The sequence below is a fragment of the Astatotilapia calliptera genome, chromosome 13 (assembly GCF_964374335.1).
Source record: "Astatotilapia calliptera chromosome 13, fAstCal68.1, whole genome shotgun sequence".
Taxonomy (NCBI): Eukaryota; Metazoa; Chordata; class Actinopteri; order Cichliformes; family Cichlidae; genus Astatotilapia; species Astatotilapia calliptera.
Window position 1 is genome coordinate 9906326 of NC_137434.1, and position 18082 is coordinate 9924407.

The 18082-nt window shown below is 39.8% G+C and overlaps 1 protein-coding gene across 6 annotated transcripts; it reads right to left on the reverse strand.

The window, feature by feature from the left end:
- Window positions 1-531: 531 nt before the first annotated feature.
- On the reverse strand, window positions 532-18076 carry ggps1 (geranylgeranyl diphosphate synthase 1). Of its 6 annotated transcripts, none has more exons than XM_026189065.2 (4): window positions 17938-18076; window positions 14770-14865; window positions 11729-11799; window positions 532-3079 (listed from the first exon to the last, which is right to left on the reverse strand). In XM_026189065.2, exons 2-4 carry the CDS (start codon window positions 14840-14842, stop codon window positions 2276-2278), a joined length of 948 nt encoding a protein of 315 aa, XP_026044850.2. In that variant the 5' UTR covers window positions 14843-14865; window positions 17938-18076; the 3' UTR covers window positions 532-2275. The 6 variants fall into 6 exon arrangements, with proteins under 6 accessions (XP_026044850.2, XP_026044849.2, XP_026044851.2 ...); XM_026189064.2 differs by having other exon boundaries at window positions 17452-17939; XM_026189066.2 differs by lacking the exon at window positions 17938-18076 and adding an exon at window positions 17431-17465.
- Window positions 18077-18082: the final 6 nt, after the last annotated feature.

An 18082-nucleotide genomic window follows, 5' to 3' on the forward strand; every position in this document is an offset into this window, starting at 1 on the left:
GGCTCTGTATGCATGTATTCAGTCAAGCTTCCTCAAATCAAAGCAGGCAATTCTGTAATAATCTCAGAGGCCGTACTGTTCAGCATGCAGATGTAAAAGCACCGATAACCTTGAAAACTAAATACACATCTGCTGTAACAGGAGACAGCTTATGATTACATACACTACAGATAATGATGCCTCTGTGTTCTGTAATGATGGGCCCATGTGTTGTGGTTGTGTGTGTGCAGGATAAATGAGAGACACACACTGGTAGGTTTGGACAACTTTTCTCCCTTAATCACCGAAATTATCATTTGAAAGCTGCATTTAGTATTTACTCAGGTTAGCTTTGTCCAATGTTAAAATTTGCTTGATGATCTGAAACATGTAAGTGTGACAAATATAGCGTGATAAATGTAAGGGGTCGAACGCTTTCAGTTTCCTATTCAGACCCCTTAGTACCAACTGAACACTGTTTAAACAGCACAGTCTGAGTATTGTTGATGACTGTCGCCAGGAAGTCACGTCAAAAAGCTCAAACTTTCAAACTTTATTTCTTTAACCTTTATTTAACCAGGTTACTCCCACCAGGAGCCAAGATCTTTTTTTTCCCTTTAAAAACAAAGGAGACATGGCCAAGAGGGCAGCAGCAAACAGATTGAATTAGCAACATTAAACTGTTTCTTCACCGGGAAACATACGTAACCTGATGTGTAGCTCTGGAGAAATGTAGCTACATGTCAGGTTGGCCTGTAAAAAGTTGTAATTGTCATTTCTTATGTTGGACTGCTACTGTATATGTGAGCAAAACTTTGTCCTTAAAAATTGTTGGAAATTATTAACTGCATCTCCTGACATAATACACAGCTGTTTCGGGGGGTTAACCACACACAGAGGACATTAGGTGACACTAAAGGGCAGAAATGTCATTGTATGAAAAGAATCAGAATATCTGAAATATTTAAAACTTTAAGATATGTTGTAAATATATATATTTTTTAAAGGTGTGTTTTGTGGCAAAAAGCTATTTCAGTTTCAAAAAAGAACAGATTCTTTGTGAAGTGCGACTTTCATAAATTTTAAAATGTTATCAGTATTTCATCTTTTAAATTGACATAACATTCATGGATTTTATTTAATCTAAAAAAAAAAACCCCCCCACATTTTTATAACTTAGACTTTCCAGTTTCACTTCAGCTTTCCATTTATTAAGCTTATTTAAAAAAAAAGAAATTTCAGTAACATCAATGTTATCAATTACCAGTGCAATTCATTAAAATTAGTCAATTAAATTTATACATCCAGATTATAACAACCCCTGCTGTTATAGTGACTCAATTCATTATATAATATATTTTTGCAATTGTAATTTTTATTACTAGCACTACTCCAGTGCTGAAGAATCTCCATGAACAGCTTCTGTCATTTGCACATCTGTCCTCAGATTAGTTACTGTAATAGATTCAAAAGATCAAACTGGCACTAATGCCAGGAACTGCTTTCCACAGGTGATCTTTAAAGAACCTTTTTTATTAAATAAGTACAAACAAGGTGTTACTGCACAGAGTTGTTTCCTAATAAATACCAGTATGACACTAATGAAGTGTTCGAGGTGTAAAGACCTCTGTTGAAACAAAAACATAGTATTCAAATACTGAGAGCATGAGCAACAGGAACACTACTTTGCATGTAAAACCAGTGTGTTACGTAACAAGGAGACAGTACAGTGGTGGAGGTCTTTCCTATAAGCTTGGCACTCTGGTGGTTTGATGATTAAGGAGCTCCAAACCACATATAAGCCCAAGACATCCACATCCTATTTTTAAACATGAGAGGGGGGGGGAAGAGACTTGCTCTTAGATAAACAATTTACATTTGCTTACAAGGAGGGGAGAAATACATTTATGCACTGTTGTGCACATCAAAAGGCGTAAAAGCTTTTTTGCCATCTTGGTAGTTTTCATTTTCAGAAAAAATGGAAAAAAACCAAACAAAGTTAATTTCAATTCATGTCTTCCACTGATTGAACTGTTACACTTTGATACAAAAGTTAGTTATGTGTACAATAAAGCAACTCTTGCAGGATGCCTTCATGAACACAAAACCAAAAGGCAACATTTGGGACTGGTCTGCTTTCTGAATTCAGTGATGAAGACTCAGCATAGTGTGTGAAGGAGATGTTCTGGTATGTACTGAGGTTTTCAGGAATGTGCGTGTCTGTATCAGTGCATCAGCTAAGGATCTGTGTGCTGGAGTGCATGGGAGTCACGCAGCATTTAAGGTAAATATCCGGTCAGTGGTTTTGGCTGGAGGGCGGCTCACAGCTAGACTCTGCTGTGGCCTCGGCCTCGTGATGCATCTGGCTAAGATGTTTGACCAGGCTTTCCAGCTGAGGGTTTCCCCCAAACTCCCTAATGAGCCGGTAGGCCTCAATCTCCAGTTCCCGCAGAGTCTGGCGGGTGTAAGCAAATGAGCCCACCTTTTCCAGGTAGTCCACGCAGTATCGTTTGATGTCCATGTTCTCCGTGCGCTGCCTCAGGATGTTCTGCACCTGAGTGCTCTCCGGACGTGACCATATGGCATGAATGGTGGGGAAGGAGAACTTGCCCTCGGTCAGGTCCTCGCAGAAACTCTTGTTCTCGCTGTACTCGCAGGAACTCAAGTTGGCGTAATCGTCACGGATCTGGAAAAAAAGGCCCAATGTGTCCAAGAGGGGTTTCAGGTCCTGCTTCCAGTCTGAGAAGAGCTGCATCAGGCCTACAGCAAGGCCGAACAGCCCTCCTGTCTTCTGCAGCACCATTTTGCGGTACTCCTGCTCGGTGGGACAGGTGTAGGTGTCTCTCCAGTGGATGTCGAGGCCCTGACCGCGATGCAACTCAAGAAGCTGACGGGTAAACACTCGCACCGCCTCAGGGTGCTCCAGGATCAGCACCTTCTCCAACCCCAGGAAGTACACGTAGTTGGCCGAGTTGATAACAGAAGGAACGCCATAGATGCTGTGTGCCACAGGGAAGCCTCGACGCAGCTTGGAGCTATCCTCAATGTCATCTATCAGCAGGCTGGCATTGTGTAGCATCTCAGTCACCTCAATGATCACCTGGACATAAGAACAAGTGTGTTTGTGTTAATTCATATAAAAATGTATCTGGAAGTAAAATACCTTCTTGTACAGTTGTTAATGTTTTATCTTTACGAGAGCTTCCAGTGCAGAGGAAATATTTTTAAAGAAACAAACAGTCTCTCCTCCAGCTCAAACCGACTCCAACAGGTTGTCAGAGGCTCTGTGTAAATTATGCATTACAACTTGTATACAGCAGAGGGTGCCATGTCTACACTCTTGTCTGCACTGCTCCACAAGTCAAAGTCTTCATCAGTAAACAAAACAGTTGGTGCTGAAACAAGCTAAGCAGTCAGTCTGAGCATGAAGAGCTCAGCAAAGATGCACTCTGGCCCGGAGCAGACTCACACTGTGACGGAGCAGCTGTCAGGAGAGACACAGAGCTTTGACGAGGTTATAGGAAATGCATGGTTGAGCAATTAGAGGTGTCATTGCTGGGCTTGGTGCACTTTAACCTCCTCCACAGAGACGATGAGGAAGGCTGAATGCTTAACCTTAGTCATTACGATGAGTGTACTGACAAGCTTTTTAATACAATATGACCTACCAGCCTCAACATACAGAGCACTGCTGTGGTGAGTCAAGGGCACTGTAGATATATTCTATCCTGATCTTCACCACTATGTGGCAGCACACATGTACCACATACTGTTTATGCTGTGCTTCACGAACCAATGCCAAATAATAGTATTCATTTATCAGTGGAAAACCGAGCCCCACACATACACACACACCCCGTTAACCCAAAAACGGCCCACGTCGACTCACAACAGTCACAGTGGCCATCAGGTGTCTGCTGTCCTGAGCTGGCCTTACAGCCTGCTCGAGTGCCCTGCTGATTTAAAAGACAAGTGGGGTGGCCTGGTAACGAAAGCTGTTTGTATGAGGCCTGAGAGCACAAAGAGTGACTCAGTGGGTCAGGCAGATGGCCAAGGCTAGGCCAGTTGAGCAGTTTATCAGCCAAACACAACCTTTCCTTCGGCAGGGTCCCAAACACTTGCTCACCCTGAAACCTCAGTGAGCCACTTACAAAGCAGGGGACGTGGATAAAGCTACAATAAATGCATGCATGAACATGAAAATGTATTATTTAGATGGAAAAAACAAACACAACAACAACAACAACAACAACATGAAGTATTTAAAAAGGTTCACTGCAAATTACAATGCACCATCAGGGAAAAAACAAAAAAGAAACAATGGCTCAATCAACTTGAAATTCAGCTAGAGCGCTTCAGATAACAGCAGCAGCAATCAAACCCGAACACAAGCACAAACAATTTTCAGGTTTTGGACTTTTAAGTGTCTCCATTCTCCAAGGAATTTAATGAGTCAGGCTGTCACTGCATAATGCTGTTTGAGCCCCGAGTGCCACTACTCCGCAAGTCTATATTGATTATCACAAGAGGTTAGTGACGCAGAAACTCAGTTTGCTAAAGCTATAATCAGTAATCTATTAAAAATGCAGAGACACATTCACAAAAAACAAGCATACCGAGTCTGACATGATGACAGGAGGTAAATGAAAACAACAAGCCAGTTATGTTCTGCCATAAAACCGTCACACTTGGCGAGATTACAGCAGGTGATCACATTTATACCTGAAGCAGGCTGCAGCACTGGTCACTCACACCATGCCTACTGGATTGTGTCATTCACAAAAAAATAGCTTCATTCATCCATTTTAGTGTTTTAGTGTCCAAATGATTTATGGATTTATAGATATTCTGCCAATGTTGAAAAATCCACAGCTGTTATCTGGGATTCATTTAAAAATAAATAATGTTAGTATTTATGCCGAGTTCCCATATTTTGCCTTCACATGCTCTTGTTTTAATAAGAGCAAACAGAAGCGTATCATTTTTAAGCAGTGCAGTGAAGCCAGAGAAATTTCAACTATGTGGATAAGTGAGCTCTGAACTAATTAAATAACTGACTACTGTGAGAGAAATCCTGTAATACAGGTTTATTACAAATAGTTATCCACATTTCTAACCTGACACCTCTTCTGGGCACACAGCGATAGTGATGTTAGTCACCGTAGCAATAAATGTGAGGACTAGGTAACAAATAGTGAGCCCATAAATAGCTTCTTAAACCAATGCTGGTTAACTGGTTGGGGTCAATACGTGAAGTGAAGGTGAAGATGGTAGAAATGGTTTGTACTACAACCAGTGTCTCTGGTAATAACTAGATCAGAGTTATGACGTTAGAAAATGTGAACCCTATACACAGAAAAAAAATTACGTTTTAATGTTGTATTTTTAGCTATTATGTGGGTCATGTCCTACATCTGTCCCCTGGCACCGCATCCCCCTTTTGCTGAACATCAATAGTGGTGCTTGCATGAACACATACACATGAATGACTAGTCCTCAGCTATGGAATCCAAGTCAAAACAAAAAGTCAGAGGTAAACAGGGTTTAACAGTGTGTGAACAGATTTGTTTGCTTTCACTGTCAATGCTGCTGGCTTGCTGGTATTCTGGATCTGAGGATTGAGTCAAAGCGACCTGCATAGGCTTTATAGCTACTGTTTCAAAGCAGGCCTCAACATGCTAAAATCCCCCCCGTGTTTCACAACTGTTCTGTTAGTTAAATAAATAAATCAGTAATAACCTACTGCAGAGCAGACATGTGGCATAAAATAATTTATATTATTTTATACTCATTAGTAATGGTCACTATGGGCTCAGATGTGTTTCGCATCTCCTAAATGATTCTTTGTAAAAAAAAAAAAAAAAAAAGTTAGAAACGTTTGGGAATATCAATCCATTCTCTTCCACGTATCCAATTCAGGGTTGCAGGGACCTGTGGATTGTGGGAAGAAGCCAGAGTACCCGGCAAGAACCCACACAAACAAACCCAGTAGCAATGCGAACCACAGCGCCACAGTGCTGCCCATGTTTTAAGAGTAAAACTTTCCAAATCTCAGACTAGTTTGTCCAAATTTCCATTTAAATGCATAGCAAATTAGTTAATAGACACTCACCTAACGTCTTCCATAGATTATTGCTGAAGAACCAGTTGACATTTGTTGTCTTGGCTGATAACGTCACATTAATGGACTGAACAGAGAGGCGGTTCAAAGAATTACCATTTTAAGCCATTTTGAGACCAAGTCGTACAAACTAATTCACCTTGATTAAAGCTAAAATACTCCCATACACGGCAAAGACTTTTCTTCACTATTCTGCACAACTTACTGAGCTTGACATCTTCATATCAGTTTTCAAAACAGAGAAGTATCGGTATTTTAACCTTATTTTACCAAAATGCATGGTTTTGAAAATTTCCTGTTATAACGTATGATACTGATGCTGCTGACTATCTAACCTGGTCCAGCTTTTACTGTGATGTGATTGTCTGCAGGTCATCCGCTGCATGTAATAATAACCTCGTCAGATATTACAAGTTCAAATGCCAGCCCGTGCATCGGAAATACTTTAAGCATGCCTTCATTATTCCAGTAGTTACATTTTTATCCACATTATATTTCATGAGAACCTGACATTGATTCCAAGTCTTTTTTTTTCCTCCCCTGTTGTCCCACTCTGTCACAAAAACATGAGAAGCTCTTGGCCTGAGGTTGCGAGCACTCATGAACATCATCTAAAGTAAAAGACTGTATATAAAAAAATATAGCATCAGTGTCAGAGAAAACAAAAGGAAAGCCATCAGCTAAAGGTCACAAGGAAAATGATGAACACGGGGAATTTCCCCAAGCCTCCACCACCTGTGCTGTCATACGCAGTACAGAAGCACATATGGGGCTTGATAAAAAATGCACTGCCAAGTGAACGAGAGAGAGTACCGCTGTCACTGCCTCCATCTATCTGAAGCCATGGTTGTTTCCATGGCGGCGGCAACGATGACTTCTTGGCAGTACACTGATGATGACGAGGAGCGCGCTCTCAATCTGCATTGTGGGTTCAGCAGGAGTTTATGGGGCTTCTACAGAGACGGAGGGAGATGCGTGGAAGAGACAGGGCTGTTGTATCTGAAGTAGATTTAAACCAACTGCTGCACCGTAACAGGGAAGTATCCACTAAAGTGGAATTATCAGGAGAACGCGAGTAGATGTTCACACAGCTTGCTTATGAATGCACGTCATACACCCTGTCAACAACATCGCAGACTCAACCAAACTCAAAACTAAGGATTCATAAAGTGTTTTCTCAGCTTTAATAAATTTGACCTACATACAGTGTGAAAATAATCAAACATGACACTGCAGGCTAAACTGTTTAGGTTATTCTTTTTGCAATCTGAGTTTATTTCAATCTGCTGTAAAAGCTGCAGAATGTGATTAAAGACTGAGGTAAACAGTGTCTCATGGGAACCGCTGACATGACCGCACTGATGACAACTTTATTACTTTCCCCCACAAACTGTATCCGTGTACTTAGTTTTTGTTAAATAGATGCCTGAAAATGGTCATCAAAAATAAGACTGGACTCCTCTTTGGAAACTACGGGAGACTATACAGGAGACAACCGTGAGAGACCTCACTTTACTGCAGAGCTAAGATTCCTCTATTTGTGAGGGGTTTATAAAACATTCAGGACAAACAGACCTGTTGAACAGCAACTGTAATGAGACCCGACAGGCTCAGCACTTCTGCATTTTCCACCATAAAAAGGCATGCAGATTCAGAAAACACAGATTAGGTAGCTTTGTCAATGCAAACAAGAACAGTATTGAGTCAGTACAATGCTAATGCTATCAGTATAATAGGATCAATAGCCTGATCGCCCTAAGGAGACAAAGGCAAGGGCCCTGCTCAATAAAACCAATAAATCCAGAATGGCTAATCTGAAATTCATTTGACAGAGAAAAAGGGAGGAATTCAAGAAATTTCAATCTGCCTGCGGTCTGTATTTCAATGTGTCTGTAGCACTCTAATCAGGCAGCCAAGAACATGCTACAACAATCTAATGGATGAGTGGAACTGTAGGTTTTTACTCTGGAAGCAGTCTGTGACTTGAATCCACTAATCCCCGTCTCACAAAGGTGATCAGAGCACAAGAAGCTGAAAAAGAAGTAGCCTTTCACTGGAGAGTAACGCAAGTACAGTACATCTTAAATACATAAGCATTCACTAGATGCTGTCTAATACATGCTTTGCACTAGAGCGGGAGGCGATATGACCAAAAATATTTATCACAATAGACATTTGAAAATTTGCGATAACGATAAAACTGACAATATAATTGAAACTAGACCAAATACTTTACAACTCCACAACTTTATTAGTGCAAAACCAAAAACAAAACAACAAAAAAAAAAACATCAATGTATTTTCACTTAAACGAGCAGCTGTTTTTTGTTTGTTTTTTTATGTGCATTAATGTTATATAAAAATGTAATAGTGCAAATTCCTTGCTGACAGTTTAACCAAAAGACATTTCCAGTGGAAATTGGCCGACATATCCTCAGCATAACCATGTATAATATCCACAAAACTTAAAAGAGGTTATACACACACACAATACGGTAATATTATGTTGAAGCACAGTACGTATCACTCCGCGAGGCTCCTGCCTACGATAGCCGTAATGCTCCGACAATCCATCAAGCAGTGCGGCTTCGTAGCTTTGCAAAGTCGTACTAAAACATTTGACAGATTTTCGAGCGCCGTGTACGACATAAAGGTCAGTAAACACAACCAGAATTCATACATAAGGCCCACGGGATTATACAGGGCACTGTCGATTTTGCCGTATCCTCCCCCCCACCCCAAAAAAACAAAAACAAAAAAAAAACCAACAAACAAACCACGGTAATACCGACGGCACTGCGCATGCGCGTTTTACTCATATCGTTGCCCAACATTATACCGGTATTACCGTGAATGGTATGATATGGCCCAGCCCTACTTTACGATTTACTAACATCTGGAATATATTGTATAAAATAATCTATAGCGACTATGTCCTACCCACTTTTATAAAAAACTAAACAAAAAAAAACCTACAACTAAGCATAACTTTCTTTAAAAGATCATCCAAGTTTTAAATGCTTTTCATCTTGAAACATCCCAATATAAACAGCAGCTGCCACATCATACTGAAACTGCTGTTAATCCACATTTGCTTTCATTTGTCCATCCAGCTTCAGAGAAAATGAAACAAAAGAAGACAATTGAGAAGTTCTGCAATCATTATGAAATTTCCATCCCAGTCTTCTAGTGAAAGGGTGATGTGATGCCCAGCATGCACACAAACTCATAAAAAAAGAGTGTAAGCAGTGAAACTTGTATGAACAAATATACACTGAACTGAATTCAGTGAAGCCACAAACACGTACTATTGGAAGTAAAACATGTATCACCACATACATTTTTACAGTGTTTAGCATACCTCTAGGCATGGAGTTATCTTGTTTTTCTGATGTATTGCATTTAATGTCTTTATATAGTGTAGCCAATAAAAGGGATTGTTTGACATATTTCATTTGTTCTTCTCTGCATTTCTATGTAGACCATTCCTTAGTGGAGTTTACTGGGAGCTTCTGTGGCATTCAGGGGATGGAAATCAGTGTCATAAAAATAGATTTAAAAAATAAATAAATAAATAAATAAAAATGTCTACACAACATGCCCTGATCTGACACAGCTTGGTGTTGTTAGTTGCATCAAATTTAGCTTCAAGCCACAAAGCTGGATGATGAATGAACCTTGTGCCTCTAACTAGCTCAATGACCAGTCATCAGAGCAACATGAGGTCTTTTTGAATCGGCCCTCTAAACGTGTAATAATGTGGCCGTCAATTTAGAGATGTACAGATGGGATAAGGAATCATGCCTTGTAGCTGTCACACCTCACACTCCTCTCTTAAAGCAGTCAGCTGGCTACATGTAATGTAAACAAGGTCACTAGCAGTTATAAAATGACAATTCATTAAAAAGGTACAGTCAGTCATTTTGAGGTTATTTTATAAAAAAGAGAATTTACTTCTAAGCGCACAGCGATTGGTATGCAATTACGTAATGCAACAATTACGGCATCGCCAACACACAGAGATGCATTCCTATCAAGTTAGAATTAATCCATTACAAAGACAGACGGGCACTGGTTTTTGGAAGCTACCATGTTGCCCTCCCATCTTGAATACAGTTGCCGACCCAATTCCATCTCCTAAGCTGAAGTCAGGGCTCTAACACACAAAAACATGCATAAACAAACTTATTTATTCCCAATATTGTTACAATTACATATCATCAGGAAATTAGCCTCCAAACTGCTGACAACGAGCCAGCTAATCAACCACAGCTGATTAAAAGCTAACATTATGCCAGTTAATGTTAAGCTTGGCTGTCCTTTTAAAAAAAAAAAAAAAAAAAAAAAAAAAACCAGGTTCAACAATGTTAGATCAGTCACACTAAAACCGCTAACAGCAGCAAAAACGGCAGCACTTACAGAAAGAAAAGTCCTCAACAACTAATTTCAGTATCACTGTCATCAGACAGAAATGAGCTTCACTGACTCATCAATTCATATTGAACTCCTTTTACAAAGTTATAAAGCCTTCTCGAGAATAAACCGATGTGGAGGCATTGACAGCTGAGCTAAACTGACTCACTACAGCTGGCCAGAGTTGTTTGTCTTACAGCAGCCACCATCACTTGAATTGGGAGGGGTAAGAAAACAAAGTTCAGCTGAATGAAATCTGCAATCCACCGACATCTAGCAGTGACATTTTACACAATGTACCTTTAACCAGCAGCAGGCTGAAAAAGGAAGCCAACAAGGAAGTGATAAAACTGGAAATTCCTGTGGTGGCCACTTGAGACCAGCGTCAAAAACAGAACCAATCCCCATAGACACTCGTTAAAGATGCCCAACTTCATAGTCTACTAGGCTTTACCTTATTAAACTGGACCTCTTCATTCTGCGTGCATGTTTTAAGCCGATTGACTGTACATGTGTGGTACAGTTCATCACAGATGTTTGTGCTTCAGTCTTGGCGAGTGTAACTGTAGTTTATTAGTATGTTACTTTGTAATAATTAGCAGATCTGTCGCTGTTGAACCATGAATTAATTTTGTTAACCAAAATATCTAGCTTTAGCTGATAACTTGGCACTACACTCTAGTCCAAATAAGGCAACTTCTGGCACCACAAACTAGCACAGCCATGGACAAAACTTGCACCGCGGAGTTGAAAACCAGTGTTTGAATCACAATGGCGACGTACAAAGTATATGCAAGTCACTGTGTTACCCAAGTGTGCATCTCTAATGCTCCAGCAACATGAACAAATATAACACACCAAAGGTAAACACAATGCATTCAATCTTAGAAATTCATTAAAACTGGAGAAACAAGGGTTTAAAATGCAGAGAAACTGAACAGTTTTTAAAAGCTTTGCATCGTTTTTTTCCCCACCATCTCGTTCCACTTAATCCTCAGCTGCATTAACAATCTCCTTTAATAAATCATGTGCGCTCTAAGCTCTTCTCACAAGCTTTACACTTAGGAACAACTCTGCTGATAAAATGCAAAATGGTCGCATTGCAAAAATAAACTACCTGTTCTGAACAAGCACAGTTTCATTTCACCTTCCTAAATCTGTCAGCAACAATTAACACCAGACAGCTCTGGCAGCAAAACGGATGATTTTTCTCACCTGCAGTTTGTCCTCGGGAACATTGAGCCAGTGGTTAAATGCTTGGGCGAGTTTTGTTCTCACTTGTTTTCCTACCGAAAGAGCAGAACAAAAAAAAAAAAGAAAAAAAAAGTAAAAGATCAATTGTTTTATCCTAAAAGGACGTGGCATCTACAGTGGTATTACTTCACACAAAGACTTCATGTGGACAATTTCAGGGTTGTCCCACCCCCAAATGGACCCATTATGGTCATTTAAACCTTCCTTTTTTCATTCCTTCACTCTATTACAGTCAATTTCCTTGATTTCCAATCTAAAATAATCTTCATTTATCACATGCTGGGCTCTGGTGGAGGCCCCAGTAGTCGTAGTAAATGACTACTCCACCAACTAAGAGTTCTGATATGTCATGAAATAATGAAGGAAAACAGATCTGACTGCTTGTAACTGACTTGGCCATTTACTTTTGAGCCTCTGTAAATCGGGGACCGTGTATAAAAATGGCTATAATTCCTAAACAGTTAATGCAATACTTTTGTTAAACCCTTTGAATTTAAGCATGAAGTCTGTTCACATCTTAATTGTTGGAGTGAAAAATCCACTGTTGTGCTGCACAGGGGTAAAAATCACAAAAATTTTGTCACTTTACGAAAACGTATGGACCAAAGCTTTAATTATAGAGTTGCAGGTACAGAGTGTTCTCAAAGAAATGGCTTTTGCATTTAGTGTGCAATGAGGCTAAATAAACACCAGTCTCACACAGATAAAACACATTTTAACTCCACTTATACAAAACACAGTTGAAGATTAAGTGAGGGTGAACATTTAAACCATTAGTTGATCAGCTCCCGCTGAGCTCCTACCTGACTAAAACACTAAAAAGCTGGAAACACAGGCAGGATTAACAGATATTTTTATCTTCAAAGACAACATTTAAGGCATCTTTTCCTCCTTCATCCTATTGAACTGTGCTGTAAAGCAGTTTTCACCGAGTGCTCAAAGCCATAGTCTAAACCATTAGGAGTATAATGATATGTCTATCTTACAATTGAGACACTATGCCTTAAAAGGTCTCGAGTATATTCCAAATGCAGTTCTTTCAATATTAACCAACATCGCCTCAACTTAAAATAGAGACCTGGCGCCATCCTTTGTTCCATTTAAAATGTAATTTGTGAAACACAGAGCCAGGAAGGAAAAAGGGTGCAACTTCTAGCAGAGAAACAACCCTACTAACAAATACCAGGCACATGTCTCATTTATCCAAATTAACGTCTGGTGTTAGGTCAGGCTTTTCTCTACTGACGAGAAGTGACCAATCAAAACTGAAGCAATAATTAAATCTCAAAAACAGCTGCTAGGAATGAGAATCAACACTAAAGAAAACACTTAAACATGCACAGAGATGTGCACAGCTTGCTCATTTCAGGGTTTCATTGTCTCATTTCTACAGCTGTTCCATTTTATTAATATTAGAAGTCATTATTCTGTGAATTACAGCCTCATACTCGAATCAAAGAGATTACAAATACAGCAAATTGGTTTATGCTCAAATTATTGTCAAGCCAGTCTGTGGTGAACATTGAAATAAAAAGCATGTAACTTTAAAGCTTAGAAAAAAAAATAATACCCTCAACAAAAAGAAAGCAATATACTGCTGTAAAACTACATATTATAATGTAATAGCAAATATCAGTCAGTTAGTGTGGTTTTATTTCAAAGACATTAGAGCGAATGCACCAAACACCAAAATTACTAGAAATACTTTGTTAAAAGCTGAAATCTGTAAGCTATAACTTATGATTATGCTCAACTGATTATAAGACAATCCCTTTTCCAATGTATAACCATAATTCTTTTACACTCATCCTTTTGGCAAAGTTTCCCCTCAGACACCAATAATTTAAGAAGACTGGAATCCTCAATGAACCTTTTCCCCTCATAAAATATGAAATATGCTAACATCCAAACCCATATCTGTGTATCTTGTCTATTAGTCACAGACTTGCGCACACACTCCCTTATCAGACTCCCGAAGAAGTCAGAATCATTTGCTCTCACAGTTAGCATTTGAGTGTTTCTGAGCTCATCGTCTGTGAAACCCACAGTTCTTGACTGTCTGACAGATGTTTACTCCTGCAGTGAGGACATCATGAGACTATTCCAATTATCATAAATTAGACAACCCCCACGTTTTCAAACCTGATTACTAGAAACAAATACTGCTTGTGTGACATTCTTTAGTTTAACACCTAATATGCCAGTACTGCAGCATCATACGGTGTTTATAAAAAGACCAACATCTGCCAATCTTTATTGTGCCGACTGTGTCTGAACTGGAGCCTTTTATCGTGTTCAGTATCCAAGATATTGTCCTCATGCTCTGTTCCACAAATACTAAAAAGGAAGCAAGCAGCTCAGGTCAGTGTAGCTAAAGTACTCATCAGCTATATGTAAAGCCCCTTTTCCATTAGTACCTACTTGGATCGACTCGCCACGGATCACCACAACTCGACTGGTTTTCAATTACAATCCAGTACTACATAATGTGCATGGTTGTCGTCATAGCAACGCATCCAAGCATCCTGCGACGTAATTAACATATGACGCGAATGCTACAAAAAAGGTGGATGTTGCCGCATGAATATACCTGCTACTGAGTCTGTGGCTTTTTGTCAGACTCGGGGATCACAGCGTTGATTTTTGTAATCATCTCCCTCGTTGCTGGGTTTCAAAAATGGCGGTTTAATTTTCCCGAATGAGACGCTCTTATGACTCATCGAGTGACACTACTGACCAGCCAATCGATGGCATTTTAGTATTTTAGTATCGATGGCATTTTAGTATTTTACTCAGATCGCTTTGAACCCGGGGCGAGCAGGTACTAAAAAAAAGTACCTGGTACCAGGTACTATGGCCTAGTGGAAAACCCTGAAAACCATGGAGAACCATGCCAGGTCGATTTGAGTAGGCACTGACTTAAAAACTTAAGACATTAAAGCTGCTTGTTTATCTACATCTCCTTCCTGCCCCTGTGGTCACTGAGAGACAAAGAGACTCACCTGGCAGTTGTAACAAGTATTTATATGGTTCCAGCAAGATTCGGTCAGCAGCAGCCTCCGTGCCATGGTCCATTGCTTCAACTTTATACAATATATCTATAATGGAAAATAAAGAACACAAAAAGCAATTTATTAAAAGAAAAATTTGGTTTTTGAGCGAATGCATGCACTGTGTCATTTGGCCTCATAACAACGTCACTAGAACAAAGAACAAACCATAAAAAATAATAATAATAAAAATAAAAATACCCCACTATGGGTGCAACTTTGTTTTGAACACTGAAGTTCTGATGAATTCAAAACGCCATTTTAACTATTATATACAAAAAAAATTCCTGTTTGGATTTGTTATTTTTATTGCTTGACGTGTGGAATGTGAATTTTGAATTCATTAATGAACATTATGCCTTCAAGCCCAGTCATGTCCTAAAAGTGTGAATGTCTGCATCTTCTTTCAGGGTTCATTATTTTTCAAAGCCTTATTTATTTATTTTTAAGTGCTAGAACCGTTTTGCATTAAACAGAATAGTTAAATACATCTAATGTACAATGACAGACTTATATACTCTAAATGTCGACTGATTTTCTGCTGCTTCTCCTGGTCCAGGTTACAGGGGCAGCATTCTAGTAGAGACACAAAGTGTATTCCTAAATAAGTCAGAATTTCCAAGTTCCCGGTTGAAATTTGAATCTGGAATGCCCCCTCAACTTGGATTTTCTACTTGGAACATCAGCGCAGCCCCACAATCCCAGAGCTAACAATCCAAGATGTCTGCACTGAGCATAAACACTAGTAAAGTCTAAGACATTCATGGCTCCATCCATGAATGATTTGCAGCAGGTTTTTAAGGGGAAAAAAATATTATAAGAGTAACGTCACTCCCAAGTTCTGACATCCAAGTTACGAAATATCTGGAATGTGGAATAACTAACCATCCGCATCAGCCCTTTCCAGGGGTACACCAAGACATTATCAAACTAGTAGAGAGATCTCTCCAGTGTATCCTGGTCTACTCCGGGTGTCCTCCTGGTGAAACCTGCCTGAAACACTACACCTAAGGTGTGTCAAGGAAGAATCCTAGTCAAGTGCCCAAAACACTGGAATTGCCTGAAAAGCTCATTTAAGCTGTTTGCATGACCATAGCTGGGGACAGGAACAGAGACTGTTAAACTGACAGTTTAACTTTAATGCTCAGGACTCTTGTCACTACGACCAACTGGTAACACAAGCACCACACTGCAGATGATGCTCAAATATGATCTTCTGCTCCCGTCATCCCTCACTACTATATCAGGGGTGGGGGATCTCCAGGACTCAAGGGCAGGTGTCCTCCAGGTTTCAGATGTGTCCTTGATCCAACACAGCTGATTCAAATGGCTAATTTACCTCCTCAACATGTCTCAACATTCTCCAGAGGCCTGGTAATGAACTAATCGCTTGATTCAGATGTGTTGACCCAGGGTGATATCTAAAACCTGCAGGACACTGGCCCTTGAGGCCTGGAGGTCCCCACCCCTGTACTACATACTTTAACTACTCCACTTGGGGCAGCAACTCACTCCCGGGGTGATCTGGTAACACTTGCTCTTGCTTTAAAATTTTACTCACCAGAAGAAAATACCAAAAGTTGCTCTTCAGATTTAGTTTTAAATCTAACAAATGCTAAAAAGGAACATTTTAAATGCAGACATTAACTAAAAGCACATTAACTCACATCACAACAGAAAACAGTTAAATTTAATCGATGAATGACCCTAAAGTAATATGGTGGAATTAATGTTGACACTACTGAGCTCTAGAAAACGAAGATTTGACACACCTAACACTGGAGTAAAAAGAAGTATACTATTAGTGAGGTTACTTGTATCTGTCATTTGTCACCGTCAAACTTCGACCAAGCTCTTAAATAACAGATTGGGAAACAAGTTTTCTGAAGACAGAATCTTTTTACAGGAAATAGAGTGCTGACATGACAAGAAGAATGTGAGACTCAAGGCCATTTAAGTGTAGCTGAAATCAGACACATAGCACATTTTACTCATACGAACAAAGTGTAACCATGGGTTACACTTTGACCTGTTTACGCAGAACTGGGCAACAAAACTATAAACTCCCCTTGTAGTGGTGACAAAACTGTCACATGAGCCACTGGATAACTTAAAACAACTACTTCACCTGTGAGGCACTTAAAACTCCCAAAGATCGGCTTAATTTAAAAAAAAAAAAAGTGCGGCTGTTTTGGATTTGTGACTACTAGATCAGAAAAGTCTGTGATAAAGACACCAAAAATAAAACTATGGAACTATATTTGATCAGATGTTTGATGTGTGTACATTGTAACTGCATGTATCACTAGTTTTGCAGTATTGTTTGTCGTTTTGAACTTTTATGCACCGAAAGGTTAACTGAATTCATCGCAATTTAGGAAGTTTGCCTCGTTTACGCCACTTTCAGCCACATTGTAACCAGTGTACAGCTGCATTTTTCTTCACGCTCACACTGAAAAACTACGAAACATTTCTGCACCATGTTTTCGCGTCTTGCTGGCTCCCTTTAAATTAAGAACATACAGTAGTGATTAATTTGAAATGAAACATGCCCGGCAGAGCAGAAAACACCACTTTTAAAATACAATGCTACCGTGGAATCTTAACACATACCGAAACTTTAACTCCACCCACCTTGGCAGACTCAGTCCGCTAACTAGCCGGTGCTGAATTCCGGTTAGCCACACTGCTATTGGGCTAGCGTTAGCAGGCTAACACAATGGTGTATCACCATTCAGTATGTCTTTCTTTCTCAAGATAAAATCATCCACTTCCACGCTGGTCGAGTAAGGCACAAAATATAACTGTTATATCCAGACCTTCATATCATTTTAAACCGGTGTGCTGTCGGCTACTTCATCTGGTGCTATGCTAAGCTAGCGCCGTTACAATAGAGCACGCTACAAGCCTTGTACTTCTCCAGCTAGTGTTGATGAGCTACATATATATGTTTCGTCTACGTTACAGAGCAGGCGCGAAGTAGCTAGGCAACGTCAGATAGGTGCAGCGCATTAATCTCCGTTGCATTTATATCTCTACATTGCCCGGTACAATATCCCTTACATGTAAGTTACCAAGAAAAACCTTACTTCGACTGTCGGGCTACTCTGTCATACATACCTAACACACCAGTACTCTAAGACTGGGTGTTGTAGTTTTTCAACATTTTTGTCTCCGGTATTGTGTCAACAACCACCCAGTAGGGTACATCGGACACTTTACCATGGTTATTTTTTCTCCACGGTTGACCAATCATGTGTTACTA